Source organism: Micromys minutus (assembly GCF_963924665.1).
Source record: "Micromys minutus genome assembly, chromosome: 1".
NCBI lineage: Eukaryota > Metazoa > Chordata > Mammalia > Rodentia > Muridae > Micromys > Micromys minutus.
Window position 1 is genome coordinate 245512439 of NC_137969.1, and position 17202 is coordinate 245529640.

The window sequence follows — 17202 nt, forward strand, 5'->3', positions numbered from 1 at the left end:
TTTCAATGTTTGTTTACTTTCAATGCCTGATTCTAATTTTATCATTATCACTTTAAAAAATTTAGTACTTTTCAAGGAAAGTCATGTTAAATTTTCCTTACTAAAACTGTCCCTTTCTCTTCTAGTTGGCAGCTTTTAAAATCCTTTCAGTGGCTGCACTAGCAAAATAAAATTTCTCAAGTAATATTGGGTCATCTCATTTTACTTTGCAGCCACAGAAAGCTAAATAGACACTTTCCCTTTGCAGTGAGAAAGGTCTCTTTCCAACTCTGAAATGATAGTGATTCTAACATTTACCAACAGACATACTTCTTTTAAACAATATGTATATAATTCACTTTTTTATAACACAAAATATATGACCTCTCTTTTCTTTTTTGGTTGGGTTGTTTAAAACAAATGAAACAAGCTTATGGGTCTAACTAACTGCTTTATAAGCTAATATTTGAGGTACAAGTTGAGCCTGAAAGATACAAACTGTTTTAAAATGTAAGTCAGAGACTTGCTTCAAATAAATTTATGTTTAAATATGTTCTACCTTTTTTCTATAATGAATTTATTCTAACTGTAAACAAAGAACCAACAAAGTGTTAAATGTAAATACAGGAATACTTGAAATCTGGGGAAATGGGCTAGTTCAAAGTCAGAGGAGAAACAGCATAGGCGGCTAATCACGTATTCCCATACCCATCATCCTATATTAGGGAAGAGCAAGTCTGCAGTCTCCCCTGATGTTCTTTATCATCAGTAATGAATGCTTGATTTTAATATGAAACAAAGAGCTATATTAATGCTGACCCTGCAGTTGTTTCACCATCCATAATTACAGACCAAGAAAAACTAACCCTGTATATTGTAGACACTGTTATCACAGAATTAAAGTAGTTGTTTCCAATTTAACAGACAAATAGTATTCATACCTTGTGCAAGCATGTTAAATTCCAAGAACAGTGCTATGTGGTAAAGTTCCATGGCTTCTTCTGCCCTGGTCATGTTTGGCTTCCCTGCGACGAGAGCCTGAACTTCACTGAGACTCCCCACAGAGGGGCTACAGTGCAAAACAGAAAGGTCCACCACGTCAGTGTACATACAGTGTAATATCACTTTTGCGTATTTTTTTGGTATAATGGACTCATCTAATATAATTCTTGTGGGAGTTCTCAAAGTTCGGTCTGTGATTTCTTCACCAGTCCGTATTCTCCTTTGTAATAAATTTCGGAAAAATGGGGACCGTGCAGAAATAATAGCCTTGTGGGCTTTGAGCTCTTCATCTAAACAATTCTGATTTCCACCAAAAGCTTCAACTAGTTCAGAATCTGAAGAAAAACTAAGGACAACATCATAATAACACATGTAATCAAAGAGTCCACGCATATCTACATCAAGGGAATTTGGTGTTCCAAATTCTTCACTAAGCTGAACAAGGATATCGACATTCTGAAATCTTGAGTCCTCCATTCCAAATTCTCCTGTGTAAAGGTAGTGTAACAAGGCAGAAAACATGGGCATATCAATACCAGCTGTACTGATATCCATTATTATCTCTGCCCCATACTCAGGGGAGGAAGAAAGCAGTGTTTTAAAAAATGGACACCTTGCTGCCAAAATGGCTCGATGAACAGGAAAACAAGTTTCTTGAAATATTAAGTCCACGTCAGTACAGTACTTATACTCATAAAGGTCAGCCATGTCCTTCTGCAGTGTCCGAGCTTCTGGTCTAGCCAAACTGGCTTGCAGAGAAAGCTCCTTTAAGGCTGAAGTTCCCTCATATTCTTCCACCAGTGCATTGACATCTCTAACATCCCACCCAGAGAGGAGTTCTCGCATCTGCTTGGCATGGTCAGCCGATCTATTAGATTTTCGGCGTTTAATGAACTTCTTTTTGAGAGTGGCAAGGCCAGAGGTTCTCTTTTTTTTGTCTTGTGGTTTCTCATGGCTATGGTCAAGGCTATACAACTTTGACTCACAACCATAGCCTTGCTGAGAATAGGAAGATGTTCCTAAGAAGAAAATTAAGCAAATCATGATTTTTTAAATATTTATTTTCAATGTTAATATATTTCATGACTAAAATTTTCACAAACACATTCCTATATAACTCGAGTAAAAATGTAAAACTGAATGCTTTTATGAAAACAAATAACTCATTTTTATATTAAGAAAGAGGGCTGGGCACTATAGTGCACACTTGTAATCATACCATTTAGAGGCTGAGGCTGGATGAAGGTCAAGAGTATGATAACAGACTGGGCAAGGAGAGCTCAAATTAAGGTAGGCAGGTGTGTGTGCACACGCCTGTGTGTTTTGTGCACATTCACGTGTGTGTGTGTTCGGGAAGGGGCAAGGAAGATTGCTTGGTGTTCAGATAATCATCCATCAGCATAAAAGCTGAACATAATGGTACAGTGCTGGGAGGATGGATACGAGCAGATCCTAGGAGATCACTTCCCAACCAGTGTAGCTAAAACACGAGTTCCAGGTTCACTGAAAAACCCATCTTTAAAAGAAGGCAGAGGGCTGGAGAGATGGCTCAGTGGTTAAGAGCACTGACCTAGCACAACCATCTGTAATGAGATCTGATGTCCTCTTCTGGTGTGTCTGAAGACAGTTACAGTGTACTTACATATAATAGATAAATAAATCTTAAAAAAAAAAAAAAAAAAAGGTAGAGAGGCTAGAGATATGGCTCAGTGGTTAAAGCACCACTGTTCTTACAGAGGCTCTCAGTTGGGTTCCCAGCCCCAACAACAGACAGCTCTTGACCACCTGTAAGACCAGTTCCAGGGGATCCAACATCCTTTGGTGGACTCTGCAGGCACTTGTCACACAAATTTATATTAAGGCACAGACACATACACATCAAAAAAAAATTTTAGAAGCCAAATAAGGTGGGGTGTAATTGCAAAAGATACTTGATATCGATCTTATATCCCTTTGTACACACACAAGCAACTGTATACACATGCATGCAACTCCCCTCCACACATATGCGCTCTAAAATAAAGGATGTAAATAAAATTTAAAAGGGCCAGAAAGATGGTTTATTGGAAAAGGCTGCTTTGCCATCAAACCTCTTACCTGAATTTGATTCCTGGGACCTATTCAAGGATTAGGAGAGAGCTTACTCTCACAAGTTGTCCTTTGACTTTCACATATGTTCCATGTACACACACGCACACACTAGTGCAAACACACACATGCTATAAAATGTTCTGTAACAATTTTTAGTAAAAAGGAAGATTAGGAAGGAAAAAGGAAAGAAAAAAAAACAGAAATAGAATAAAAAATTTGTCTAAAATTTTTTAAATGCCCTTGATTTTCTAGCAAGCAAGGACTATATCAAGGGTTCAGTCATGGATTTTAAGAAATGAGAGGTGATTTGCAAAATAAGAACACTGTATATAATTTTGAAATGTTTTTCTCTTCAATCACATTAAAGCTACATTTATAACAAGCCAGATTAACTAACACTGGGGTGAAGATAGGGAACCTGAGTACCACAGAATTATTACCTGTTACAACTTTTCTATGGCTCAGTACTCTTTTCATCTACAAAGATAACTGTTAACACATTTCTATTTGTAGTCATAACAGAAAATAAAATTAAGGAAATGCAAAGTTACCTATGAAAGTCTGCTGGGCCTGTGAATTTCCCCCTACCCTTGGGGAACATGAATGAGGATAGTTAGATGCATTAGCACCCATTTTCTTCAGTCACTCTGGCGTTCCATCTGCTGGTTCTTCAGAGGGTAATCCCAGAGGCCTTTACGAACCTTCAACCCTGGATCCAGCAGCCTCTTTTCATCCATTTCTTGATAAAACCAAAAAAAAAAAAAAAAATTGTTTCAAATGTATCTTAAACCATACAGGTTTTTTTTTTTTTTTTTTTTTTTTTTTTTTTTTTGCAAATAACATACTGTCAAGTTCACACATAGACTTAAGTTTGAGCTATGAATGTGTCTCTTTACACTTTAGGCATAACATTATGTACTTTTCAGGATGGCAAGAATCATCATACTTATATAGTTATAAAAGTACCTGTACTAAAGCAAAGGTTGCAAGAGGGGGATAACAGTCAGGAGGCAACAACAGCCATCATAAACTAACAATCTACATGGAAAGGGCTGATCAGCATCTACAAAAAGCAGATGTTCAAGTGACTGGTCCCTGTGGTTCTGTTATAAGGTAAAACAGCTTAAGTTATCTTTAATATTTATAATTGTATATTTTACAAGAGTGGTTAAAAAAGCAGATGATTAGTGTTTGTAAGCTACTTGTTCTGTTTAAATATAGTTAAGACAAAGGAAAAGCCAATTTTTGTTAATTTTGTTTATTTTGAGAATCTTATACATACATCATATCCAAATACCACCTTTAAAAAAAAATTGACACAAGGTATGGCTAAGTTGTTTAGGCTGCCCTTGAACTTGTAATCTTCCTGCCTCTGCCTCCCAAGTAGCTGGGATAACAGGCTTGCATCACTAGGCCAAGTCAAAAACCAATGTTTTAATCTATCTTTCCCATAAACTCAAAAATAAAAAACAAAGCCTTTTACTAACACTGTAATTTTAATATGTATATATAGGTCAGGTGTAAAAACAGGTTAAGTTTCAATGATTACACATTAATTTTGAGCTAGGAAATTAATTCTCAGAGCTGAAAGGAGAATATGTATGCTTAGAGGAGAAACTAAGATAGAGAACAAGGTAAGTAGGAATATTTCTAATTCTGTATACCCATTTGAATATACATATATAACTTATCTAACCCAAAAAGGTAATGGTTTAAGAAAAACAACTTAAATTTATTAGAATTGTTAGGATAAACAAGCTAGCAGGTAATCTAACCTCAGAATAAAGGATAAAATGTTTAACAATAAAAACAGAAAAAGTATACAAACACTTTCATAGGAAACCTGGTGGTATACCTTAGAAATTTACATTTAAGAAAAACCACTATTAGCTGGGCATGGTGGTATATGTTGTTAATCTTAGCACTTGAGTGTCTAAGGCAGGAGATTTTCAGGATTCAGGCCAGTTCATCTGGGCTAGTGAGACCTTGTCACATCTCAAACTATTCTGTAAAAACTGCAAAACAAGGATGCTAAAATGTTTATGCTGCAAAATATTAATCATAGGAGTGAGCCCTGCAATTGTGTTGTTTACTGGGGTGAAAAAAAGGCCTAGTTGTGAAGTGGCTTGGCCGTTAGCACACACTTTAATCCCAAACAACGAAGGTAAAATTAGTTTGTAAAAGGAAGCACCCATGTTTGAAAGTGATGTGTAATTGAGTGACAGGCAAAGTGACAAATCAGAGAAAGATTTGACATAATAGGATATGTCCAACTCTCATGGGAAGAGAGAGGAAAGGGAAGCTACTTAAGTGAAAGAGTACAGAGAAGAGAGCCGTTGTACAGAGACAGAACAAGCTAGACACAGGTGAAGACAGGCAGAGCTAGAGAATTATGAGCCAAGAAGATCAGAACAGACTGTCAGAGTTAATTTGAGGCCAAGAAAGCAATTTATAGAGAAGCTCAGAGAAGCCAGACTGAAGAGGAGTTTTGAGCCAGAAGAGCTGAGCTGAACCAACCAGTAAGCAGAAAGAACTAGGAAGAGTAAGTTTATTGAGCAGTTAAGTCTTAAAGGCTGAAAACATTCTAGGCCCACATAAGATTGTATGGAGGCTAGAAACTTCCAGACTAGGCCTAGGTTAGAAGACAGAGACAGTAAGCTTTGGAGATGATAATTATATCAAGTGAATAAAATTTACATTTATATGTTTAATATAATATTTCATAAACAGTACATAGTTTAAAAATAAATTCTTTCATTAAAGTACATTTTAAAGTACATGAATAATCAAAGTCTATTAACCCTCAGTAGGATCAATCCCAATCAAAAGATGCTAACTGTTAAACATGCCTGCTGGATGGGAAAACTCACACAGAATAAACAAACAATTGAATGAGAATTTAAAAATGCATATGACAACTTCTTATCTCCCCATCATCCAACAAAGTCTAAATAAACAATTTCCAAAGAGCTTCTTTCAAATTTAGAAAATGCAGAGTTAATAGCCAGATGTCTCTTTACCTCAGGACTTTTCAGTTGCTTCAAAGTGTAAAGGTACACTGTGAGAAGGAAGTTTTCAGCATGATATAAAGGAGTCCTATTGCCTTACAGAGCACCAAAGAAACGAACTTCAAACTGCAGCCTAGAAAGAAATGCTGACTGCAGCTTAAAACACTTTCTGCTTTTAGCAGAAGCCAAAATGGCAGAAGTTTACATTACCAGGGGTTGTATTTCGCTACTGATTATCACATAAATGAGACAAGTTACTGATAACTTTGATGGATCTTAGTTTCTGCACCTATAAAATAAAAAAGCTGAGATACGGTTTCTAAAAGGGAAGCAGTGACTTAGAAAATGAGGATGAGGATGGGGTTAGAGACTTATTTCTGTATTGTTAGTCTATGGAGAAAAGGGGGGCACGGGAACCTGTTTTGTAGACCAGGCTAGTCTCAAACTTAAGAGTGAAACAAATACGAAATTTCACCCTGTCAAACTGAAGTTCATCATACAACATATCACTTAATCCACAATGCTTAAGGATAAAAGGAAGTACAAGTTAGACAGGATCTGAGTCTACTTTTTTTTTTTGAAGAAACATGATACCCAAACAGGGACAGCTCCTGTCTCAGTCAGTCTCACTCCCAGTCTTCATAATGCTATTCCATTTATGGATTAATACTGTGGCATAATTGCATAATTACTTATATTCTCACCAAACTGTAAGTTTACTGATAGGTATTCTGTTCATTCATTGTGGGATAATTATCATTCTCCATAGAACCCAAGGTGGGTGTGAAATCTTGAATGAATAAATGCTAGTTATATTATGAATGCTGATAAATATTATCTCAAAGTCCCAAGGCATTCATATATTATGATATTGGTAAGCAGTAGCTTAAAAAAAAGCTCACTACACAATGGTGTACTACTCAGCTATCAGAAACAATGACTTTATGAAATTCCTAAGAAAATGGATGCATCTAGAGGATATCATCCTGAGTAAGGTAACCCAGTCACAAAAGTACAGACATAATATGCAGTCACTGATAATGGGATACTAACCCCAGAAAGCTCTGAACACCCCAGAAGCAACTCACAGACTATATGAAGCTCAAGAAAAACAAAGGAAAAAAAAAAAAACAACAAACCCCCCCCCCCCCCCAAAAACAAGGAAAGCCTCAGTCCTTCTTACGGAAAAAAAAAAAAAAAAAAAAAAGTCTAGCACCCTCTCAGAGTGTGGTACACCTGGATCTCAAATCATTAATAATCCAAGAGCTAAGATAATAGCCTTGTGGCAATTTTTGGTATTCACAGATCATTATGCTTAATCTATACCCAACAAGAAATCTGTTTCCATGTTACGTTCTGTCCTACATGTATTTCATGTTTATGGTAACTAGTGGGATTTCTATGCATGCTATCAAACCTCTAAAAGAATTAAGTACTGACAAAATTATTCATATAATGCCTTTAAAAATCTGTAAATGTATCCCTCTCTCTTTTTTTTTAAATAAAGCGGTAAGGAATAATTTAAAAAAAAAAAAAAAAAAGAGCTCACATGGTATATGGTGTAAGGGCAGAACACAGTAAGCTAGCTCCTGGAGCACAGATTAGGAAGAAAGCTGCACCACTACACCTGTGTTTATAAAGATTACTGATGGCCTGAAAGTAGAAGATATTCATGCCAGAAGACTTATTAGACAAGTCTTGCTACTGTTCAGAAAGTGTTAATGTTGAGGGGCCAGGATTTGTGCTATGTATGTGGAAAGAATTAAATATATATTGAAAATATTGAAGTAGTCTGAAAAGTTCACCAAGACTAAAGAGCAATTTCTAGAAAATAACAAATAGACTTGATTGCATTGTAAAGATCTGGTTAGCCATACTCAATTTATACTCAACATGACTCATCACAAACTACACCCTTGGTTCAAATGAAGTTCTACTGAGGTGTGGAGAGTGTAGAGACTGCCTCAATATACTGCTTGCCTATCCTCCGTATTGTCGTCTTTGGCAGACGGTTTTAATGCAGAATTCTACCAGACATTCAAAGAAGAGCTAATACTAATAGTTCTCAAACTATTCCACAACACAGAAACAGAAGAAACATTGACAAACTTATTCTATGAGACCACAGTCACCCTAATGCCAAAACCACACAAAGACTCAACAAAGAAAGACATTACAATTTTTCTTCTGAACACTGATGCAAAAATATTCAATTAAATACTTGCAAACCAAACCCAAGAACCAACACATCAAAAACATCATCCACTGTGATCAAGTAGGCTTCATCCCAAGTAGGGATGAAGTGATGGTTCAATATACAAAAACCCATCAACTTAATCCACCATAAAAACAAACAAAGAAAAAAAAACATTGAGATATCATTAGATGCTAAATAAGCCTGTGGCAAAATCTAACACCTCGTTATATTAAAATAAAGTCTTGGAGAAATCAGAGATATAAGGTGTATATCTAAATACAATAAAAGCAATAGACAGAAAGCCAATGGCCAACATTAAATTAAATGAAGAGAAACTTAAAACAATTTCACTAAAATTAGGGACAAGGCAAGGCTGTCCACTCTCTACATAAAGCAATAAGACAACTAAAGCAGTTAAAGGGGATACAAATTGTAAAGGTATCATAGATGACATGAATACAGATACATAAGTGATCCCCAGAAATTCTACCAGAACTCTTACAGCTGATAAACACCTTCAGCAAAGTGACTAGGTACAAAATGGAAAAAAAAAAAAAAGAAATCAGTAGACCTCCTTTATACAAATGCTTAATGAAAGAAATTAGGGAAACAACAACTTCAAATAAAATATCTTGGTGCAATTCTAGCCAAGCAAGTGAAAGACCAGTAAGACAAGAACTTCAAGTCTCTAAAGAAAAAAACTGAGGAAGATCTCAGAAGATGGAAAGATCTTCCATGCTCATAGATCAGTAGGATTAACACAGTGAAAGTGGCTATCTTACCAAAAGCAATCTACAAATTCAATGCAATTCCCACTAAAATTTTAACACAATTCTTTACAGACCTAGAAATAGCAATTTCCATCTTTATGTTAAAAAAAGACAAAAAAACCTAGGATAGCTAAGACAATCCTGTATATAAAAGAACTTCTGGAGGTATCACCATCCCTGATTTCAAGCTGCACAACAGAGCAATACTAATAAAAACTGCATGGTATTGGCAGATAGGTTGATCAATGGATTAAAATCAATGACCCAGAATTAAACCATATACACCTATGGACAGTTGTTTTTTTGATAATGAAGTAAAAAAAAAAAAAAAACAACAGAAAAGAAAGCATCTTCAACAAATGGTCTTGTCTAACTGGATATCTGAATGTAGACAAATTCAAATAGATCCATTTTTATCACCTTGCACAAAACTCAAGTCTAAGTCGATCGAAGACCTCAACATAAAACCAGATAGAACAGAAAGTGGGGTATAGCCTTAAATACAACATTGGTACAGGACACAACTTCCTGAACAGATCATCCATAGCTCAGGCAAATGGGACCTCATGAAAATGAAAACCTTTTTTTTTTTTTTTTTTTTTTTTTTTTGGTTAAGTCAAAGGTCACCATCATTAGGACAAAACAACAGCTTACAAACTGGGTAAAGATGTTCAACAACCCTACGAGGGCTAGTATCCAAAATATATAGAGTTCAAGAAGTTAAGACACCAACAAACCAAATAACCCAATTAAAAAATGTAGTACAGAGCTAAATTGAGAATTCTCAACAGAGGAATCTCTAATGGCCCATGAAACAAAGAATGTTCAACATCCTTCAGGAACCTACAAATCAAAACAACTCTGATATTCCATCTTACACCTGTCAGGATGGCTAAGATCAAAAACTCAAACTACAGTTCATGCTTGCAAGGATGTGGAGCAAGGAAAACACTCCTCCATTGCTGGTTGGAGTGTAAACTTTTATAAACACTCTGGAAATTAATTTGGCTGATTCTCAGAAAATGGAGAATAGTTATACCTCAAGACTCAGCTACACCACTCCTGGGCATACATCTATAAGAAGTTTTATCATACCAGATGGATACCTGCTCAACTATGTCTATAGCAGCTTTATTCCTAATAGCCAGAAACTGGAAACAACCTAGATCCCTCTCAACTGAAGAATGGATAAAAAAAATTTGGTTCACTTACACAGTGGAATACTACTCAGCTATTAAAAACAAGGGCATCATTTAATTTTGCAGGCAAATGGATGGAACTAGAAAAATATCCTGAGTAAAGTAACCCAGAAAGACACACATGGTTATAAACTTACTTGTAAATGGATATTAGCCATAAAGTACAGGATACCCATGCTACAATCCACAGACCCAAAGAAGCTAAGTAACAGAGAGGGCCTAAAGGCAAATGCTTGAATCTCACTCAGAAGGTAATATAACATTGGAGGAAAATGGAGAGAGGGAACTGGGTGGGAGGAGAATAGGGCTGGGATGGGAAGGGGAGTGAATATCAGGTACGGGGGGGGGGGGTGTTGGAGGTGGGGCAGGAGAGGGCTGGGAGAAGAGAATGGAAATCATTGGGGGGTATCTCTGGGAAGAGCTAGAGACCTGGGATGGGAAAGGCTCCCTGGAGTCTATGGGGTGACCCTAGATGAAACTCCCAGCAGCTGGGGATATGGAGACCAAAATGGCTACCTCCTGTAGCCAGGTGGGACTTCCAGTGGAGGAATGGGGACATCAACCAACTCACAAAACTTTCGATCCAAAATGTGTCCTGCCTACAAGATGTGCAGGGATTCAAGATAGAGCAATGATTGAAGGAATGGCCAACCAATGACTGGTCCAACTTGAGACCCATCCCATGGAAGAGTGCCAACCCCTGATACTATTAATGATACTCTGCTATGCTTGCAGACAGAAGCCTAGAATAACTGTCTCCTGAGAGGCTTCATCCAGCAACGGATAGAAACAGATCCTGTAGTAGTTTGAATATGCTTGGCCCATAGGGAGTGATAATGTTAGGAAGTGTGTCACTTTGAGGGTGAACTTTGAATCTCCTACCAATTTGAAAGAACCAATCTGCTCCTGGCTTCCTTTAGATGAAGATATAGAACTCTCAGCTCCTCCTGCACCATGACTGCCTGGATGCTGCCATGCTTTCCGCCTTGATGATAATGAACTGAACCTCTGAACCTGTAAGCCAGCTCCAATTTAATGTTCTTTGTAAGAGTTGCCTTGGTCATGGTGTCTCTTCACCCAGTAATGGAACCCTAATCATGATAGGCCTAGAGCCAAACATCAGGTGAAGCTCAGAGAGTCTTGTGGAAGAGTGAGGGGAAGGTCTGGGAAGGGGGGCACAGCAAGGATATCACAATAAGAGTCAACTAACCTGAGCCCTCACAGAAATTCAATCACCAACCAATGAACATGCAGGGGCTAGATGTAGGTCCCCTAGACATGTGTAGCAGATGTGCAACTTGGTCTTTATGCAGGTCCCCTAACAAGTGGAATAGGGACTGTCTTTGACTCTGCTGCCTGCCACTAGATCCCATTTCCCTAGCTGGGCTGCCTTGTTCTCCTATGACTTGATGTGCCAGGGTGGGTTGGTGAAAATGGGAGGCTTCCTCTTCTTTGAGGAGGGAGGGTAGTGGGAGGAGGGGTATGTGAGCGTACAACTGGGAGGAGAGGAGGAAAGGGAGGTTTCAATCAGGATGTAAAGTGAATAAATTTTTTAAAAGCCCAAATCAATAAAAATAGTAACTAAATAAGATAACTGAATGAAATAAGTTTTTAAAAAGTAAGCATGAAGTAAACAAATACTTGCTGACCGATAATCATAATGACCTCAGTCTCTGCAGCCTCAAAATTGTTTCTTGGGAACCATTTTCCTTGTCCAGTCTAAGCGTTTAAAAAAACATTTTCAGGAAAAGAAAGGACCAACAGCATCAAATGTGACTGCTGAGATGTTTCAAATACACAGTTTTAAAGGCACAGTTTCCTCGACATAGAATTATCATATAATCCAACAATCCTACTTGTGGGAATCTAGTCCAAAAAAGGTGATAACAGGGGCTCAAACAGGTATCTATGTACTCTTGTTCTCATAAACAACCTTCACAACAACCAGAAGTGAAAGCAACTCATGTGTCCAGTGGAGAGTAAAGGAACAGGCAAAATATGATACATACATAAAATAGGACTTTATGTAATGAAAAGAAGAGTGGTCTCGTGATAGAGCTAAAGTGCTCATCTCATATCATTGAGGGTTTGGGCCTAATCCTCAGAAATAACTAAGTTTTCTTCCCTTACTCCCCCCAACCCTTACCCCCACCCCCGCCCGCTTGAGAAAAGGTCTCATTATTTAGTCCTGGATGGCAAATGTAGACCAGGCAGGTCTTGAATTCAGATCTATCTTGAGTATTGAGATCAAAGGTGTGTGCCACCACATCCAGCTGAAGTAAGCTTTTTCAATGAATTTTTTAAAAGGAAATCCTGGCCGACGCTAAAGCATTGATAAATTGAAAGCATTGTAGTAAGTAAAGTAAACCTGTCACAAAAGTACAAATAGTGCATGATTACATTCATATGAAGTATAATCAAATTCAAAGACAGAAACTAGAATGGTGGCTGCCAGGGGTTGTAGAGTTAGGATTTAATAAGCAGGTTTACATTTGTGGAAAATGTGTTTTAGAGATGGATTGTGGTAATGGTTGTACAACTATGTGAGTTTTATTTAATATCATAAAATATATACTTAAAACTGGTTAAAATGGTAATTATGTATTTTATGTTATGTAGAAAATAAAATATATTAAAATAGAAAAGCAATGACACAGATTTATGTTTTTTAAAAAAACATTCTCCAATGAAAATTTTCTTTTCATGACTGTAGTGGGATCATTACATACCAGAATAAGGATGCAGAACAAGTTCTTCATGTAGACAGAACAGGTACCTTTTTTTTTTTAATTCTCTGAATGAATATGCTAAGGTAGAAATTAAACCACCATTCTAGTTTTGGCTCTATTGCTATGATAAAGCATCCTGACAAAAGCATCTTTAAAGGAGAAAGGGTCTATTTGGCTTAATATTCCAGGTTATGGTCCATCACTGTCAGAGAATCAGGCAGGAACTTGAAACAGCTACTTAAACAGAAGGAGAAGGAATGACTGCATGCTTACTGCTCAGTTCTTACACAACTCAGGACCCAAACCCAGGGAATGGTACACTGCCCACTTTTAGGCTAAGTCTTCCCACATCAATTAATACAATCAAGATAATATCTCACAGACAAAACCACAGGGTGATCTGATCTAGACAGTTCCTCATTGAGACACTCTTTCCAAGTCATTTTAGATTGTGTCAAGTTGACAATTAAAACCAGCCATTACAACTATCTTACTCAATATTAAATAGAGTATAACGGCAAAGCCAAGACTGGATTCCAGGAATAGTGATTCTAATCTTGTGTTTATAAGGTACTTCAAAAGGCTTCAATCCAAATAGTCTTTCCACGTTGCCTTTGCTTTTTTTAAGTCCTCTATTTTTATGCCACTTAAGTCTGCATTTTATGCACCCACCCATCTTGGTATGTTTGGGTGGGTGGGTGCATATCATAAGTGAGGTGATGTGTATACATGTGTACACAGTGTATAGAGATTAGGATACTTTCAAGTATCATACCTTAGTGCCTTCCATCATTTAAAAAAATTATTTAAAGAGTTACTTATTTTATGTATGAGTATACTGTCACTGTCTTCAGACACACTAGAAGAGGGCATTGGATCCCATTAAAGATGGTTGTAAACCACCATGTAGTTGGTTGGTGGGAATTAACTCATGACCACTGAAAAAGCAGCCAGTGCTCTTAACTGCTGAGCCATCTCTCCAGCCCCTCCATCTTTTATTTGACATAGTGTTTGTTTTTCATAGGCTCAAAATTTCTCCAAGGCTAGGATAGGTAGCTAGGGGGCTCCAAGTATTCACCCATCTCTGCCTTCATCTACCATCCTTTGGATTAAAGGGGCGTATCATCACATCCAGCTTTTCATGTGGGTTCTAGGGATCCAAATCTCAAGTACACATACCTGTAAGGTAAGCCAGTTTACCCACCGAGTTATCTCTCCAACCCCAAATGGACTGATTATAATCTTTCCAGTACTTTGAATTATCTATGAACAGTGAAGTTTCCCGTTTGTGGATTAACACCATAAATATCACATTCAGACATAGAAGACAATTTTCATTCCTTCCTCTTTTACAGGGGATATTTTTATAATTTCTTTTTTTTGTTTTTTTTTTTAAAAAGATTTATTTCATATATGTGGGCACACTGTCGCTGTCTTCAGACACACCAGTAGAGGGTGTTAGATCCCATTTCAGATGGTTGTGAGCCACCATGTGGTTGCTGGGAACTGAACTCAGGACCTCTGAAAAAACAGTCAGTGCTCTTAACTGCTGAGCCATCTCTCTAGCCCCATTTTTGCAAATTCTATAGGAAGAATTTGTATACACAAAAGTGGAGACTACTATCATCAGTAAATTTGAAAATTAGTTGAATTGTAATAATGTCATATCAACTCTACTTGAATCTTCTCCCTCTCTATCCTGAATTACTTTGACACACTCTCAAAGGGCCTATTATTTTATCCGTACTCTATGTGTCACCTCTAAAAGGAAGGATAAAAAACAACTGTTTTAGGTATTTAGTCTAACCTAAAACAATGGTAATTCCTTAATAGGAACTTCACAGACTCACAGTTTTCTTCTTTTTCTCACTTTGAATCAATGTCCAAATATGGCCCACACACACATTGTGAATGGAAGAAAACCTGAAATCTCCTTCAAGTGTCTCTCCTTTTGTATCTCCATTTCCTCCATGTAACTTTCATAAGGTTATCAGCTTGGTGGTGGTGCACGCCTTTAGTCTCAGCACTCTGGTCAGAGGGTCAGAAAAGTAGAGGGAGTAGGACAGGCAGAGAGGCAGATCTCCTGGTAAGTTCCAGGCTAGCCTGGTCTAAAAAGATAGTTCTAGAATAGCCAAGTTACACAAAGAAACTCTGTTTTGAATCCCCCACCCCCAAAACAAAAACAAAAAAAATAAGGCTATCTGAGTGTCACAGGGTAGATTTTGCCAAATAAATCACTTCATTGAGATCGAATATGTTCCTCTAGCTTCTTTTACAATGAACTGACATATCTAGAACTGTGGTCAGATTCAGTATCATTCTTGTGTCTGAGTGTGTTTATGTGGATGAAAGAGTGAGCTTAGGCACAGGCAAGCCAAAACAGATGTGTGTAAGACAGTCTTGATGTTGGGTATTGATTCTCTCCTTCTACCTTATTTGAAACAGTCTTTTCTTGTTTTGTTGCTGAAACCAGGCTAGGTGCCCTGCAAGCTTCCATCATGGACTCTCTTTGTCTCCACCTCCCATCTCTCAGGAGGGGCATACTAGGATTAGAAATGCCTATGCTACCAGGGAATCTGAACTCAAGTCATTAGGCGTGAGTAGGCAAGTTCTTTACCCACTGAGTCATCTCAGCCCCCAATGTCTTTGTTGTATGAACACGTGTGTATTTATTTAGCCAAGAATGCCTCATGGGTAAACTGTCAAAGTTAGTTTTGTCAACCTGAAATAAACCTTGGCATAGTTTGGAAGAGCTAATCTCAATTGAGGAACTGCCTTTATCAGATGGGCCTGTGGGCTTTATCTTGATTTAACTTTGATTTGGGAGAGCCTGGGCTATATAAAAAAGGTAACTGAACAGACAGGGAATCAAGGCAGTAAATAGTGTTCCTTGGTCATCTCTGCTTTAGTTACCACCTTGAGTTCCGTCTTGGCTTTCCTTGATGATAGATTGGAAGGTGTAAGATGGTATCATCCCTTTTCTCTACAAGTTGCTTTTATTTAGAGTGTTTATCACAGCAACAGAAAGCAAAGTAGAACAATTATGGAATATACTTCAAACTGTTGGTACAAAATTTCTACTTAACTCTCAATGTCTTAACTGTCACCAGTAATCACTAACTGGAGTCATTAATTTGTTAGGGTTTGCAAAAATTTTTTCTTTTTCTTTAATCATGAGCTGGAGAGCTTGTTAATTATTCAGTTGGCTGACTCTACAATTTATATAGAAGGGACAGAATTATTCTTTGCCGATGCTTACTAAGTTTGAAAACAACCAGTAACAAACTAGTACATTTTTCTCTAAAGAATTTGAGTTCTGGTCCATATATTGGACACCTTTTAATCCATTGTAACTATCATCCCATGTTATTCATACTGGCTACTAAGACCTTATAACACAATTCTGTCTGCTTCTGGCAATTTATTTTTTTTACTTTCTAGGTTCGCATGCTGTGTAGCAAGGGCTAGATTAGAGCTCTCAATCCTCCTGCTTCAACCTTCTGAATGTTGTGATTACAGGTTGCACCAATAAACCCAATTTAGCTAATTGACTATCTGTTTTAATATTAAAGCTATAAATAAGATAATCTCCAAAAATGACAAGGCAATATCTTTATCTACTGTATCCTTTACCATAATCTTACTCATAAATCCCCTTGAGTACTATCCTTACAATCCTGAAGTCAGTAACTCCTCTTATGCTTCACACCCCAACACCTAAATATATTTTTATTTACAACTGCTAGATATTGACAATTAGTGTGCTTATTCCATTTTTTACAAGTTCTCTTTTTTGGTATGTACATAAGAAGCATGCACATGTGTGAATACATATAGAGGAAACTTCTTGTATTGCTCTCCCTTGCCCTTTCTTTTGAGACAGGGTCTCTATCTTTGTGTAGTCCTGGTTGTCCTGGAATTCTCTATGTGAACTCATGCAGACCCACCTGCCCCTCCCTCACTAGTGCTCTAATTAAAGGTGTGCACTACTATGCCCAATTAACTGATTTTTAAAGTAGGATTTCTCACTAAACCTAGAGTTCACCTGCTTAGTGAGGCTAGTTGGCTGTTGAGTCCCAGTGATTTTCTTATCTTCATCTCCCCAGAAATGAAATGCAGACACCTGGCTTTTTATGTGAGCACTGAGGATCTGAATTCAGGTCCTCATGGCTGAGCCATTTCTCACCCTTGTTTACTTTTCTCATTAGGCAGCTCTGGTTAGTGCCC

At 37.4% G+C, this 17202-nt stretch overlaps 1 protein-coding gene across 1 annotated transcript in view; it reads right to left on the reverse strand.

Annotated features, from left to right (window-relative positions):
* Positions 1 to 17202, reverse strand: part of BTBD7 (BTB domain containing 7) — an 81394-nt gene that overhangs the window by 43729 nt on the left and 20463 nt on the right. The window contains exons 2-3 of the mRNA XM_080940756.1: positions 3624 to 3811; positions 921 to 2000 (exon numbers count right to left, since the gene is read on the reverse strand). Of these exons, the coding sequence (XP_080796882.1) occupies positions 921 to 2000; positions 3624 to 3705 (1162 nt within the window). The 5' untranslated portion in view covers positions 3706 to 3811. The remainder of the gene's footprint in view (positions 1 to 920; positions 2001 to 3623; positions 3812 to 17202) is intronic.